Raw genomic sequence first — 13,351 nt, 5'->3', positions numbered from 1 at the left:
ACGTCTTGTGAAAAAAGTCGATCATCAGATCAAATTAAACAGAGTAAAATATATGCATAAACTGGGGTTTATTTCCTTTCATGTTACATGTGTCAAAAGGACAGAGAGAAACACTTTTTAATGATTGAGATTTTATATAGGTAAGAATACTGAGGTGGCACAATATGTTACTCGAGAAAACATGTCGTTTAACGTTTTTGTGTCATCATTAATTTGTTAAAATGGGACTGATATCGCCTTGGTCAAGATATTTAAAGGAAAAGTGTCGATCTTTTGAACAGTGCTAGTAGCAATCGGTTTTTTAATATTCACATTTTCACTGCAGTCCCACAATGTAACCACTACCAAGCGCAGTTTGTATTCATCAAACTTCAAGAGCTTATTATGACGTCATTATCATCGTGTCGTCACAATATTGTCGTGCCAGCGATCACGAAAACCGACTGTTACAATCACGACGATAACAAATTATTAATTTAAATAGATACAAAATCCCTTTTGATTTCATCATGAAATTGTAACCAAATGTAAATATAAGCATTGGACGTCTTTTAGTTGGCATGCATAGCCAATATGAATGCCAACTGAACAGAGGCAAATATTACATGAAGCGCTAAATGACCATCTATGATTTTAAATCAGCTAAAAACTAGACTTTTTTCGTCTCGGCGATCTTAAATTTATATCTCCTATTATACCATACGATTTTTATATCTAGACCCCTAATAGGTCAAAATTACAAAAACATCGATATATAAACTAAAGTACAGACCGATGTCGAGTTCACTGGTAGCTGATTTCAGAGCGAATCGATCGAGTAGGACTATATATCGTACGAGATTACCATGACGTACTCGAATCGAGCAGGACCGGACAAGTTTTAAGACTGTGCAAGAACCTCCCACAAAGGATAATATCTCAAAAACCTGACGTCTATAGGGTTAGTACTTGGATTTCTAGTTGTGTGATTATGTAGACATTGAACTTATATAGATACTGTACAGAAGTTAAATCGCTATCTTGTGTTTGAAACCAATATATATCTAATATCGGCGTGATGTTCCAGAGTTCATAGTAGATTTATAGTACAAACCGAAAGTGGACATATTTTTGACTGTTCTTATAAAATAGGGTAGTATTTTACAACTTTTCTCTGATTCCAATTCCAGCGCAATTCAATCTCTATCTTGTAATTGACACGAATATCTAATACCGGCGTGATGTTCCAGAGTTCATAGTAGATTTATAGTACAAAGCGAAAGTAGGCATTACTTTCCCCTGATTCCAATTCCAGACTTGTATACTTTTAACTCTAGCCTAATATATATATATATACCAGACTTATACACTTAGATCACAGGCGTCTAATTCTCGTTTTAGAAAAATACAATAGCCTACCCCTACTATATATAAATATGCAAATGTATATGAATATATTACTATTAGGAGTGGGCTTCTATATTTTTTTCAAAACTAGAAGCTGGCGCCTCTGTTTTGATGCAGTAGCATTATGACACAAGTTTCCATTTAAGCACATTAACTATTCATTGATATATATGTACATGTACTAAGCATCTGATATACTTACATAAAGGGTGATAGTCAAAGCTTGACTTAACACTGAACATTATATCAACTGTCGTGCCGCTTATAAAATTTCTCGCGAAAACATTCTTTGTGTATAACCTCATAATATTCAACGCACATTTTCCCAGTCTATTTAAGGATTAATTTCACGATTTCTTAAGAATACACTCAGATTTTTTTTATATCCCCATAACATAGAAAGCCTATTCCTCTTAATCTTTATAATTAAATTTAGTGATTTACTAAAGATAATCTATTCGAATATTTTTTTTCTTTTTTTTTTCTATGAAATAATTACGCCGTTATCTCAGCCAATCAGAAGTGACGTTACAAACGATGACGACATTTTCCTCCTTTGTGGGCTTGTTGCAAACTAAATTGAATTATACAATAAAAACATCTAACCAATTGAAATGAGTGTAAGATACAAAATTAAACTGGTGTTAAATGACTATTGACCTCCATAGATATAATATACGATCCACGTTTCTTCTTACCCTACTATCTCACCAACACATTGTTCATGTATTTATGATATAAGTTCATTATAATGATTCCAGAAACAGCCAAAGAAAGGAAAACCAAATTACAAATTGCATGCAATATGAATGTGTAAAATAATATTTCTAATAGAATGCACTTTACTATTTCTCAACCAAGTTACAATGTATAACAGCAATTCAGGCCACTATGTAAAACTGATAAACTTACAAGCATTATCTAATTATGTTGTTTTGTCAATCTAAACATAAAACTTTATTGTCATTTTAGGTCGACCTTGATCATTGCCAATCCTTACAATGGCCGAAGAAGGTGGGCGTCCTTCAGAACTTGATTTACACTTACTTGAGTGTTCAATCTGCCTAGAAATACTTCGACAACCGAAGTCCCTACCCTGTCATCACAGCTTCTGTCAGGAATGTCTCGGAACCTACATCACTAAGGAACTGTCCGACAAAAGGGTGCCGGACACATTATTTCCATGCCCGATCTGTCGGAGGATGACCTCACCTGCCAATCAAAAGGAGGCTAAGGAGAAATGGGCGGAACAGTTCCCGACTAATTTTGTGATCCAGGACCTTATCCAGCTAAAGGAACGTTCGACTGATTTCCCGTACTGCAAACCCTGCCAGACCAAAGGTAACCTGACCACCCCAGCCAAGTTCTGGTGCAAGACGATGAACATTAATTTTTGTAAGAACTGTAAGGAACAGCATCATGATATTTTGCACAGTGAATGTGATATCTTGGATATCAGCGAGTTTGATACATGTATCAATCAGTCAAAACAGGAAGAATCGGTCCCTAAATGCCATCAACATGAAAAGAAATTGCTTTGGTATTGTGAGAAGCACAACTGTCTTGGATGCCATGTATGTATGATTAAATTCCACAAACAATGTGAATTTACTATCACCACTAAAGAGTATTTAGAGAAGTTAAAAAGCGGGGCACAACTAGAAGACTCGAAAAAGATTCTGAAGAAAGGGGCCGACGTCCTGAAGTCGTTAATGAAGGACTTTGATGAACAGATCCAAACCTTGGTGCAAAATCAAGAATTCGCTCTGAAGAGTATCACAGATCTTCGCAAAAGGATCGATGAAGAGCTAGATGAATGTCAGAAAGCCGTCACAGAAGAATTGGTTACAAAGTATAAAGGTGAGAAAGAGAAAATTGAGGTGTCACTACGGCAATGTGATCGTCTGATGAAGGGGATGCTTCATACTCTGAAGTCCTCCATCAAAGCTTCAGCGGACAACAACACCATGGAGGCTATAATGATGTACCAGAGAGGACAGGCCGAGGTCGAGTCATGTCAGGATATGATCAAAGCTATGAGGGAGCCCTATACATCCGTCACTATTCAGCATCAGGTTCTCAAACTTGGCACTCAAGACGATGCCATGTTAGGGAAGATCGTTATCAAGAAACAACGGCGACGATTTCCTGTTGATCCTGGTTTCCTTACAATGCCACTGCCAGAACGTCAGGTGAAGGAGGTAAGGAAGTTCAGGATAAAGATTCCAGAAGATCAGTACGACTGTATAATATTTGGAGTTGTGTACCTTCCTGATGGAAATGTAGTTCTTACTGACTACAATAACAATAAATTGAAGTTGTTTACAGATGAGGGGCAGTTCCTGGATCAGTTGACCATTCCTGGGAATCCCTGCGATATTTGTTTGGTAGACAACAATACTGTGGCAGTCACTGGCCATAGGGTAGGTGTACGTATAGTAAAAGTGGAGGATTCAAAACTATCTCTGTCATCTGTCATCAACACAGGGAAAACTCTATATGGTATCACACATAAAGACGGGAGATTTGTAGTGAGTGATGACCGTGGAGGAGTGTACAGTATGACACAGGGCGGAGCCTTCAACATGTTGCACAAATATAACACAATCTGCTGGAACCTGGCCCGGGATACAGTGACTGACGACATACTCGTTAGTGTTTATAACAAATATGAGAGAAGAGTCACAGTGTCCAGACTGTCGGCTGACAAACGACACACAGACGTGATGAAGGCTGACGGCGTTGTGAGAGGTGCCAGGGGAATAGACGTGGACAGGGAGGGAAACATCTACGTGTGTGGTGAGGATTCACACAACGTCGTACAGATGTCTGGGGACGGGACACGTGTCAGGGAACTGCTGACGTCAGCACACGGAATACAGAATCCATTGGCAATAGATGTTCATGGCGACAAGTTTGTGGTCTTTGATAAAAATGAGGCTTGTCACATTCGTATCTTTCAACTCTATTGACGGGAAGAATATTCTATTTTTTACATTTTACTGTGCCAAAGACACACATCTGTTCTTGATGACATGGTCGTGGCTGTAAGTGAAAAGTGTGATAATAAAGAAAAACGTCTATATTTATTTTTGAACCGATAGAAATTCAATGACTACCATTACACTGTGATAATACTAGACATTTTGTATTACCAAAAACCGAAAAGACATCAATGAAATTACATTGTAAATAGTGTAACAGTATAAGAAAATAGTCAGAGAGATATAACATCATTGTGCCATTGGCTGCCCATCTTCAGTTTGGTTTTTAAATTATCTTGAGATTCAGAAGACGAAACATTCTTGAACTTCAAACCGAAAGCATTAAATATGTATAGATATTTGTTCACGTGTATCTGACATGGCCTGTAGGCTATGTTGTCGTGCAATAAACATATAATAATGATATTATAATCAGTAGTTTCGATATAATAATAATAATCATACTACAAGGAAACAAGGCCACCTTTTAGTTCAGTTTCCGCAGCGAAAGATTTCTTGCAAGAATAAAAAGCATCAAAATTACACTGAAATGTTTTTTTTTCGTTTTTTTCTCTCTCAATGTTCCATTTTATAACAATTTTCTTACTGTGGCAAATCATAACAAAAGACATAATAAAAATATAGATTTTATTTCTAAAATGTAACATAGCTACACACCCGCCACCCTAAAGTGACAGTTGAGCAGTTCGTGTCTAAAAAACATACTATAGTGCATAAAGAGCGCTAACATTTATTACATGTGCAAATACTTATAAGTTAAAATAGTAATGTAAAGTAATAAAGGAAATACTGATGGGTGCATGAACACTAATGTAAGTAAATGTAAAAGTATCTATCAGAAAAGAATAGATATACCGAACGTACAACATGCAGAGTTTAAGTGTCACTGGCAAGACTACACGTGTCTTCGTCTTTAATACTGATGCGGTTTGTGGAAAATCCTAAGCTGTGTATTGCACGTCCCACGGTAAATCACATGACCACGATTTATCCAATCAGATAACAGTCCTAAATAAGCTGTTTAAACGTCTGCAGCACTTCTAAAGCATTAGTCCAGTGAACAACCCTGCAATAACAAAATACAGGTTGCGCATGTTATATATGGCTATCGTAAGTAATTTTGCTTGTTTAAAAATACTGATCGAGTATAACCTATTCTGTATAATACTGTCCATTCTAACCACTAATTCATTTGGGAATAAACTTAACCCCATTTTCTAAAACATTGAATTTTTCAACTTTACAATGTTTTGTTTTCTACAACATTCTGATTGTAATCTCGGTTTCAATAAAATTTAGTAACATAAAGAAATGAGTATAGCGAGAGGTTTAATAATTTTACAGTAATAATTTGCCCGTCGATATTTTGGAGAATGTGGATGCATCTTATTATACAAGATTATCAATTGACTTAAATTGTCAAGGGAAGTAACTCTGGTCGCAAGACTTACTTCTATTCGCCTGTGACAGATGTGTCCTGTTCGGAGCTGCTCGGCTGCTCATCAACGTTGCCTGAAAAAGAGGAATAATTTCTTTTAATTTACGTACAAATGTATATGCTGCTAATACATCTTATCAGGTAATATATATTAATCTTCCCAAAATACTTGTTTCAAATTGTTTTCTGTTAAATACAGGTAAAATACAGAAACGGACTACGATGTCTTTCCTACATTACAATACACTCGTACAGTATGACGAATTTTCAATAAGTTAACATTACACACAATCATTTTCCCTTTTAATAATAAATTGTATATTTTGTTAATGTATTATGAAATACATACAGTAAATCGGTTCAACATTTCGTGGTTAGGTTAATACGTAGTTATAGCTTTATCACCTTGTTAGACTAGGTTTCCAAGGAAGACACTGCACCCATACCAATGAGAAACAGACAGGGAAATGTAAGCCACTATTTATACTAGACTATTCTTTTAGATGTAGGTCTACAATAGGACAGAAATGATATGGGGACTAGCTACAGGTAAATACAAATAGCGAATACGATTTTCGTGAGAGGAGGTACATGTATTCCGCCATAACATATTACAGAGTTAGCTCCCTTGTAGGTAGGTATCCATTGTGACGTCATTATTTTGTGGTTCATTGAAATTGTGGGGACCGCAATGCACCCTGGGAGAGATTGGGCGTCGTTCTCTCCGAAAAGTATGACGTTACGCTCGCAAACACATTGCGTCACAATCAATACATACCCACAAGGGCAGATAACTCTGTAATATGTAAATTCAGAATTTATATTTGGAAATACAAAAGAAATACCATTGGATAAAAGAATATATTACAAAAATATGTATCAAAATATCATAAGGATATTGATCTCAATTTAATGTTTTGGTCAATCATTTGCAACATAACTCTATCGTAATACATTTTCGATCGGTTGAACTGGACAACATTCGGAAGACTTGATTGTCACATGCCATTCATTGTAAGTGTTTAGTACAGACCTTCCATTTCTCATTAGAGAAATTGGCACCTCTTCTGGAGAAAACATATTTAAGCCAAGGAATATTAATAAAACTGAGGCTTGACAGGAAAGAATATTGGACAGATTCTACTGATAACTGAGATAGAAAACAATAAAAGAATAAAAGAAGCAAATTGAATGCTACGTCCGCCAAAGCATCTGTCACGAAACTTGAGCCACAGATCATATCTATTTAAGAATTAAAATTCCAAACCTTGGAAGAGTATATGAAGGAAAGAAGTCTATTTTTTGCATGTTGCAGACTTATATGCCCCCTCGGGAAATGTATTTATCTTTACGTCATTAGTTTATGCGCACAAATGACGTTGTTTGATGTTACGCTCACAAACTGATGACGTCAATACCTTCTCGCAAGAGGAGATAAATTCGTAATATGCAAATAAAGAATTCATCTATGTCAGAGTGCATGTAATCCGTAGAAGCAGTTCTAAAACCTTGACAGCATAAAGGCGGGAGGATCATCTACTGTCTACTTAAACAACGTCCAATACCTGTATGGGAGACCTTAAGTATATTATAGGACGTCCGCCCATCATTAACTGTAGTACCCTCTGTTGTCCTTCTGTGGGGACTATTTGGTGGGCGTGACCGACTACTACCTGCACGAGTGTTCCCGGGGGTGGTTCTCGGCCTATACACGTTCATCACCAAAGAGGCATCCGATCCTGGAGTCACGTCATCTCTAGGCCCTGGGTACCTGTAAAAAATGTTTAAGTGTTTGTGATCTTAGGGAACACACGGGAAGATACCAACACAAGTTGCATTAATCCACAGGGTTCCGTTTTTCCACTTAGAACTATATTAATTAATTGCGCAATATGCAATTGATGACGCGATGTCATTGTTGGTGTTGTGAGGCAATGCTTTATTGTCTCGGTATTATGACGTCATGGTCAATTTCTACAAGTTTATCACGCGCCAAGCATGCGTCTAATTGTTTATCGAATCTGAATGAGCATGAGTGTGAAACACATGGAGCGATTCCACTCGCTGCCACTCATTGCCTTTTGTGTATCCAACGATGTTTATTACAATTTTGAATTAAATGCCAATAACAACAGATGTCGATTAATGTATAACAAATAATGACCTATCATACTATGTGTATTATTATTTATTAATGATTTTGCTAGTTTCCAATCAATACCGTTTCTGGTTGAACTGACATATAAATATTTATACAAACATTATTAAGATAAGTGTATATAGTATATGGGCGTGTAACTTTCCATACATTGTAGTTTTTTATCACTATATAGTGTATAATCTTCGTCCCCACAACTTACCAGGGGTTTTGATAAAGGTGAGAGTAGCGATCTTCACATTCCTGCCTGAATTCTCCCAGCTGTAAAATGAGATGTTACGATATGAAATGGTCATTCAGGTTAATATCTTTATTAATATCATTGTATACTATTTTAAGAAATTTAGATAGTGTGTCTGTCCTTAATATTGTATATGATATCCACAATCTTTTATGATAAAAACAAATAAGGGTATAACGGGGAAAATGATATGACACTGCCAAAAACAAACCTTCTTCAATCCTTAGAATGACATTTTCAGCAAAGATACGTACCACGACTTGTCGGCCAGAACGAGGCATTTTCCAGTCAGTCATATAGGGCACGCCCCAGCCCACCTCCCCAACCATACGTGAACGAGGACGGGGATGTGGGGTCTGTGCGCCTGCCCTCCAGATGTAATCCGCCTCACCCGTACCTTCGGCTGACATGGTCCCGATACCGATGTGTCGGTGTTCCTGGTCTACCGTCACTCGATGGTCCCTGTTGGCGTCAGGGCCTGGAACAGAATGTAACATGCGTCAAAAATAAAGTGTATCATGTCAACATCTGGGGTTATACAAAAAGTGTAATACACGTCAACATCGGGGGATATAAAAAGTGTAATGCACGTCAACATTTTGGGATATAATTAAGTGTAATACACGTTGACCAACGTCAGGGGATATGATAAAGTGTAATGCATGTCAACATCATAAAATATCTTTATGAGTTCTTTTACCAGAGATTAAGCTAGTTTTAAATATGTTCGGTTTAATGAAATAATTTCAATTGTATGTCCCTATGTGTCGGGATACATCTAGAACTGTCTCCATGGAGAGATCTATTCTCTCTTGGGCTTCGCCTTCGAAAAAATAACACGTCAACATTTGGGGATAACGGCAACGGAGTGTAACGCGCGTCAAAATGTAGGAATAACATAAAGTGTACCATATGTTGCCTATATAGGTAGTCTAATGTTCATTGTCATACACTAATTGATAGTTTATATACATACACGTGTATACACAATTTTGTGAATCACATTGGTAGTTATATGTAAGAATGAAATATAACGTAGGTGTAAATCCGGACAGGGGACAGTCACGATATTGACAATCGGGAAGTGCGGTCGCCGACTTTACATTGATGACGTCATAATGATATTGACGTCACAGAAGGCGAACTTATCAGGTTCAGCAATTTCAGCTAGATAGCATTAGAAATAGAGAATACATATACACTGCTAAATCGCTGTTGTGTGATTAATATGTAATCGGTGTGTAATTTGTGTGTTAACAGCCGATAAGAGTTTCTGTGGTATTAATAATTCCGTACACCGTTAACGCTGATAGTACCTGTTACAGATGACTTATCGTTCTAGGTCTACAAAATGCAATTGGTAATACAGCGGGGTTGAATGGAGATCTATAGGAAAACCGTTGCATTATTCATATTTAGCAGTACCGTTTTAGCGAGTTTGTCATCGATTTATCTTTTACCCCAGGTTTTGTTGTCATTCTGCCATCCACTGACATGAATAAACTTGTACGTATACAGGATCATTACCTTCCGTTTTGACTTTTCAACTGTTACCCAAAGTGGACTAACATACGGAATAAATTGAACATTGTGTTGAACATTGTACACGCGTATAATGAAATAATCCAACCGTTTCCGCCTATCGATTTTTCAAGTGAATTACTATTCAAAATGAATAGACAAGAAAATCATTGCCATCTCAAATTAAATACAGAATTACGAATAATCCACTAAATTTGAGTACAGGTAACTACATGTATACTTGATTGTTTTAGTCGGAAGTTGTTAACGACTTAATGCTGGTCACGTCACAGGGACCTGGCACGATTTTTTAAAACTAACAGTATACATATATATATTATAGTATCAAGGGTATGAACTCGGCGGTCGAGAAAAACCGACCTATTTTTTAAAACAATGATTATTTTAATAAATTGGTTCTGTACAACATTGAAGGATATCGTACCTCAAAGAGAAATAATTTATCTTTCCATTGAGTGCTTGATGAACAAAATTGGCCAAGTATTGACGAAGTTATGGCTTGATGAATCGGGAAATTTACGACAAATATGCTAGGTAGACATTTCCCTGTCCGGTCGAAATGTCGTCTCGGCTCTAATGGGTACCTCAAAAACCAAGCCAAAATCACAAAATCTACGCTTGTGGTGGTAAACAGTACCCATAACTGTGTTCATCCACAATCTTCTTTGGAGGTGTCATCACCCGTACTTTGTAGAAACTCCATTTAAATATCGTGTAGCTCTCTTACTTTAACCGTCACCGCCATGTTCGTTTGTTCTTCGGAACGCTTCTCGAGTTAACTCACAAGCACAACACTACATAATTTGCATAATGTAGTCACGATATGTAAAGTCGAGAAGCGTTTAAAGTAAGTGAGCTACACGATGTTTAAATTGAGTTTCTACAAAGTACGGGTCATGACACCTCCAAAGGAGATTGTGGATGAACACAGTTATGTGTACTTTTTACCACCACAAGCGTAGATTTTGTGATTTTGGCTTGGTTTTTGAGGTACCCATTAGAACCGAGACGACATTTCTACCGGACAAGGAAATGTCTACCTAGCATATTTATCGTAAATTTCCCGATTCGTCAAGCAATAACTTCGTCAATACTTGGCCACTTTTGTTCACCAAGCACTCAATGGAAAGATAATTTATTTCTCTTTAAGGTAAGATATCCGTCAATGTTGTATAAAACCCATTTATTAAAATAATCACGGTTTTAAAAAAAATAGGTCGGTTTTTCTCGACCGCCGAGTTCATACCCTTGATACTATAATAAATTGAACATTGTGTTGAACATTGTACACGCGTATAATAAAAGAATCCAACCGTTTCCGCCTATCGATTTTTCAAGTGAATTACTATTCAAAATGAATAGACAAGAAAATCATTGCCATCTCAAATTAAATACAGAATTACGAATAATCCACTAAATTTGAGTACAGGTAACTACATGTATACTTGATTGTTTTAGTCGGAAGTTGTTAACGACTTAATGCTGGTCACGTCACAGGGACCTGGCACGATTTTTTAAAACTAACAGTATACATATATATATTATAGTATCAAGGGTATGAACTCGGCGGTCGAGAAAAACCGACCTATTTTTTAAAACAATGATTATTTTAATAAATTGGTTCTGTACAACATTGAAGGATATCGTACCTCAAAGAGAAATAATTTATCTTTCCATTGAGTGCTTGATGAACAAAATTGGCCAAGTATTGACGAAGTTATGGCTTGATGAATCGGGAAATTTACGACAAATATGCTAGGTAGACATTTCCCTGTCCGGTCGAAATGTCGTCTCGGCTCTAATGGGTACCTCGAAAACCAAGCCAAAATCACAAAATCTACGCTTGTGGTGGTAAACAGTACCCATAACTGTGTTCATCCACAATCTTCTTTGGAGGTGTCATCACCCGTACTTTGTAGAAACTCCATTTAAACATCGTGTAGCTCACTTACTTTAACCGTCACCGCCATGTTCGTTTGTTCTTCGGAACGCTTCTCGAGTTAACTCACAAGCACAACACTACATAAATTTGCATAATGTAGTCACGATATGTAAAGTCGAGACGGTTAAAGTAAGTGAGCTACACGATGTTTAAATTGAGTTTCTACAAAGTACGGGTCATGACACCTCCAAAGGAGATTGTGGATGAACACAGTTATGGGTACTGTTTACCACCACAAGCGTAGATTTTGTGATTTTGGCTTGGTTTTTGAGGTACCCATTAGAACCGAGACGACATTTCTACCGGACAAGGAAATGTCTACCTAGCATATTTATCGTAAATTTCCCGATTCGTCAAGCAATAACTTCGTCAATACTTGGCCACTTTTGTTCACCAAGCACTCAATGGAAAGATAATTTATTTCTCTTTAAGGTAAGATATCCGTCAATGTTGTATAAAACCCATTTATTAAAATAATCACGGTTTTAAAAAAAATAGGTCGGTTTTTCTCGACCGCCGAGTTCATACCCTTGATACTATAATATATATATATATGTATACTATTAGTTAAAATTTTTCGTGCCAGGTCCCTGTGGGTCACGTCATCGACTGCCAAAATAAATTGTGCCAAAGTCTTTGATATAACAAAGAGATTTACAGGCTTACCGCATTGAGTATATCGATAGATTAATTTGATAAAGGTATAATATTTTACAAGCATTTAAAGAACGATTTTTTAAAAATCACATTAATCACATTATTTTTATTTAATCATGTCTGTTAGTGGTACTACATGTCTATCATTACAAAAACGAGAATACTTTAGTGGTACAAAATGTACTTTACTTTAAATTAATTCTATTTAGGATTTATAATTTTTATAAGCACATTAAGTCTCATATTAGTACCGTAACTCGAAAGAAAATTATACAAGATGTACTTTAATGTTCAAACTCAAAGTAAAAACTATGTCCTTTCCTTTATAACGATATCGGTATGTGTGTTTAATCTAATCCATCTACAGATTTAATATCTCTTTGTAGTCTCTAATTTAAAATAACCCGTACAATATAAACCCAACTCTAACGTACATTACTTACGCTAAGTTCTCTTGAATTTAAACCGATAATACCGCAGCAGGTTTTAACACCCTATGTAAACAAACTTTGATAAGAATTGCTTGTGTAAATACTACCTTAACTCGAAATGTGTATTGGACAGCGCTTTCACTTGAGTTTGCGTTGGTGTATTTAAACTGAGACTAACTTAACGTTACCCAATTCTGTTCCAATATTGAAATTAGTCTATCTATACCGTGCTAGTAGGCTAACTGTTAGTTCAATCAGTTAGAAAAAAAGTTAACTCACCTCTTTCACTGCTAATGTAAGTTTTGAAATAAGATTAAGATAATCACTTAAACTTGAAATAAAATTTAATTGATTCTATCTTAATTTTAAGTTTTCAAAATAGAAGATAAACATTATTACCTGTGAAAAGCATTCTTCCTCTCCAGGGTTCATTACTGTCGATTATGTTATAAATGCTTTCCGGATCTTTGGTAGCCATTGCAGCCGGTGGCTTTAGATGATCAGCTACTTCCTCCGACCTGTTGACAGTTAAATCCCCACACGGATCGCCT

At 36.4% G+C, this 13,351-nt stretch overlaps 2 protein-coding genes across 3 annotated transcripts; one reads left to right on the top strand and one right to left on the bottom strand.

Moving 5' to 3' along the window:
• The first annotated feature begins 810 nt into the window (after nucleotides 1–810).
• LOC138323555 (transcription intermediary factor 1-beta-like) lies at nucleotides 811–4,915 on the top strand. The gene is made up of 2 exons (XM_069268237.1): nucleotides 811–940; nucleotides 2,359–4,915. Exon 2 carries the CDS (start codon nucleotides 2,388–2,390, stop codon nucleotides 4,356–4,358), a length of 1,971 nt encoding a protein of 656 aa, XP_069124338.1. The 5' UTR covers nucleotides 811–940; nucleotides 2,359–2,387; the 3' UTR covers nucleotides 4,359–4,915.
• An 89-nt stretch (nucleotides 4,916–5,004) lies between these two features.
• Nucleotides 5,005–13,334, bottom strand: LOC138323556 (protein SPMIP2-like). Of its 2 annotated transcripts, none has more exons than XM_069268238.1 (6): nucleotides 13,200–13,334; nucleotides 8,483–8,706; nucleotides 8,190–8,248; nucleotides 7,395–7,600; nucleotides 5,843–5,903; nucleotides 5,005–5,457 (listed from the first exon to the last, which is right to left on the bottom strand). In XM_069268238.1, the coding sequence occupies exons 1-5, from the start codon at nucleotides 13,276–13,278 to the stop codon at nucleotides 5,845–5,847; spliced, it is 627 nt and encodes a 208-aa protein (XP_069124339.1). In that variant the 5' UTR covers nucleotides 13,279–13,334; the 3' UTR covers nucleotides 5,005–5,457; nucleotides 5,843–5,844. The 2 variants fall into 2 exon arrangements, with proteins under 2 accessions (XP_069124339.1, XP_069124340.1); XM_069268239.1 differs by having other exon boundaries at nucleotides 7,503–7,600.
• Between the last annotated feature and the right edge of the window lie 17 nt (nucleotides 13,335–13,351).

Source organism: Argopecten irradians, chromosome 5, assembly GCF_041381155.1.
Source record: "Argopecten irradians isolate NY chromosome 5, Ai_NY, whole genome shotgun sequence".
In the NCBI taxonomy this organism is placed as follows: Eukaryota; Metazoa; Mollusca; class Bivalvia; order Pectinida; family Pectinidae; genus Argopecten; species Argopecten irradians.
Note: the sequence above shows the minus strand (reverse complement) of the source record. Positions and strands in the feature narration are given on the sequence as shown.

What these genes read in the sequence shown, in the direction of transcription:
- LOC138323555 (XM_069268237.1), top strand. Translation starts at nt 2,388, where the DNA reads ATGGCCGAAGAAGGTGGGCGTCCTTCAGAACTTGATTTACACTTACTT.
- LOC138323556 (XM_069268238.1), bottom strand. Translation starts at nt 13,278, where the DNA reads ATGGCTACCAAAGATCCGGAAAGCATTTATAACATAATCGACAGTAAT. An exon ending in AGGAAGAATGCTTTTCACAG is followed by an intron (nt 8,707 to 13,199) that starts GTAATAATGTTT and finishes ATTCTGTTCCAG; the next exon opens with GCCCTGACGCCAACAGGGAC. An exon ending in ACTTAAGGTCTCCCATACAG is followed by an intron (nt 5,904 to 7,394) that starts GTATTGGACGTT and finishes CCTCTTTTTCAG; the next exon opens with GCAACGTTGATGAGCAGCCG.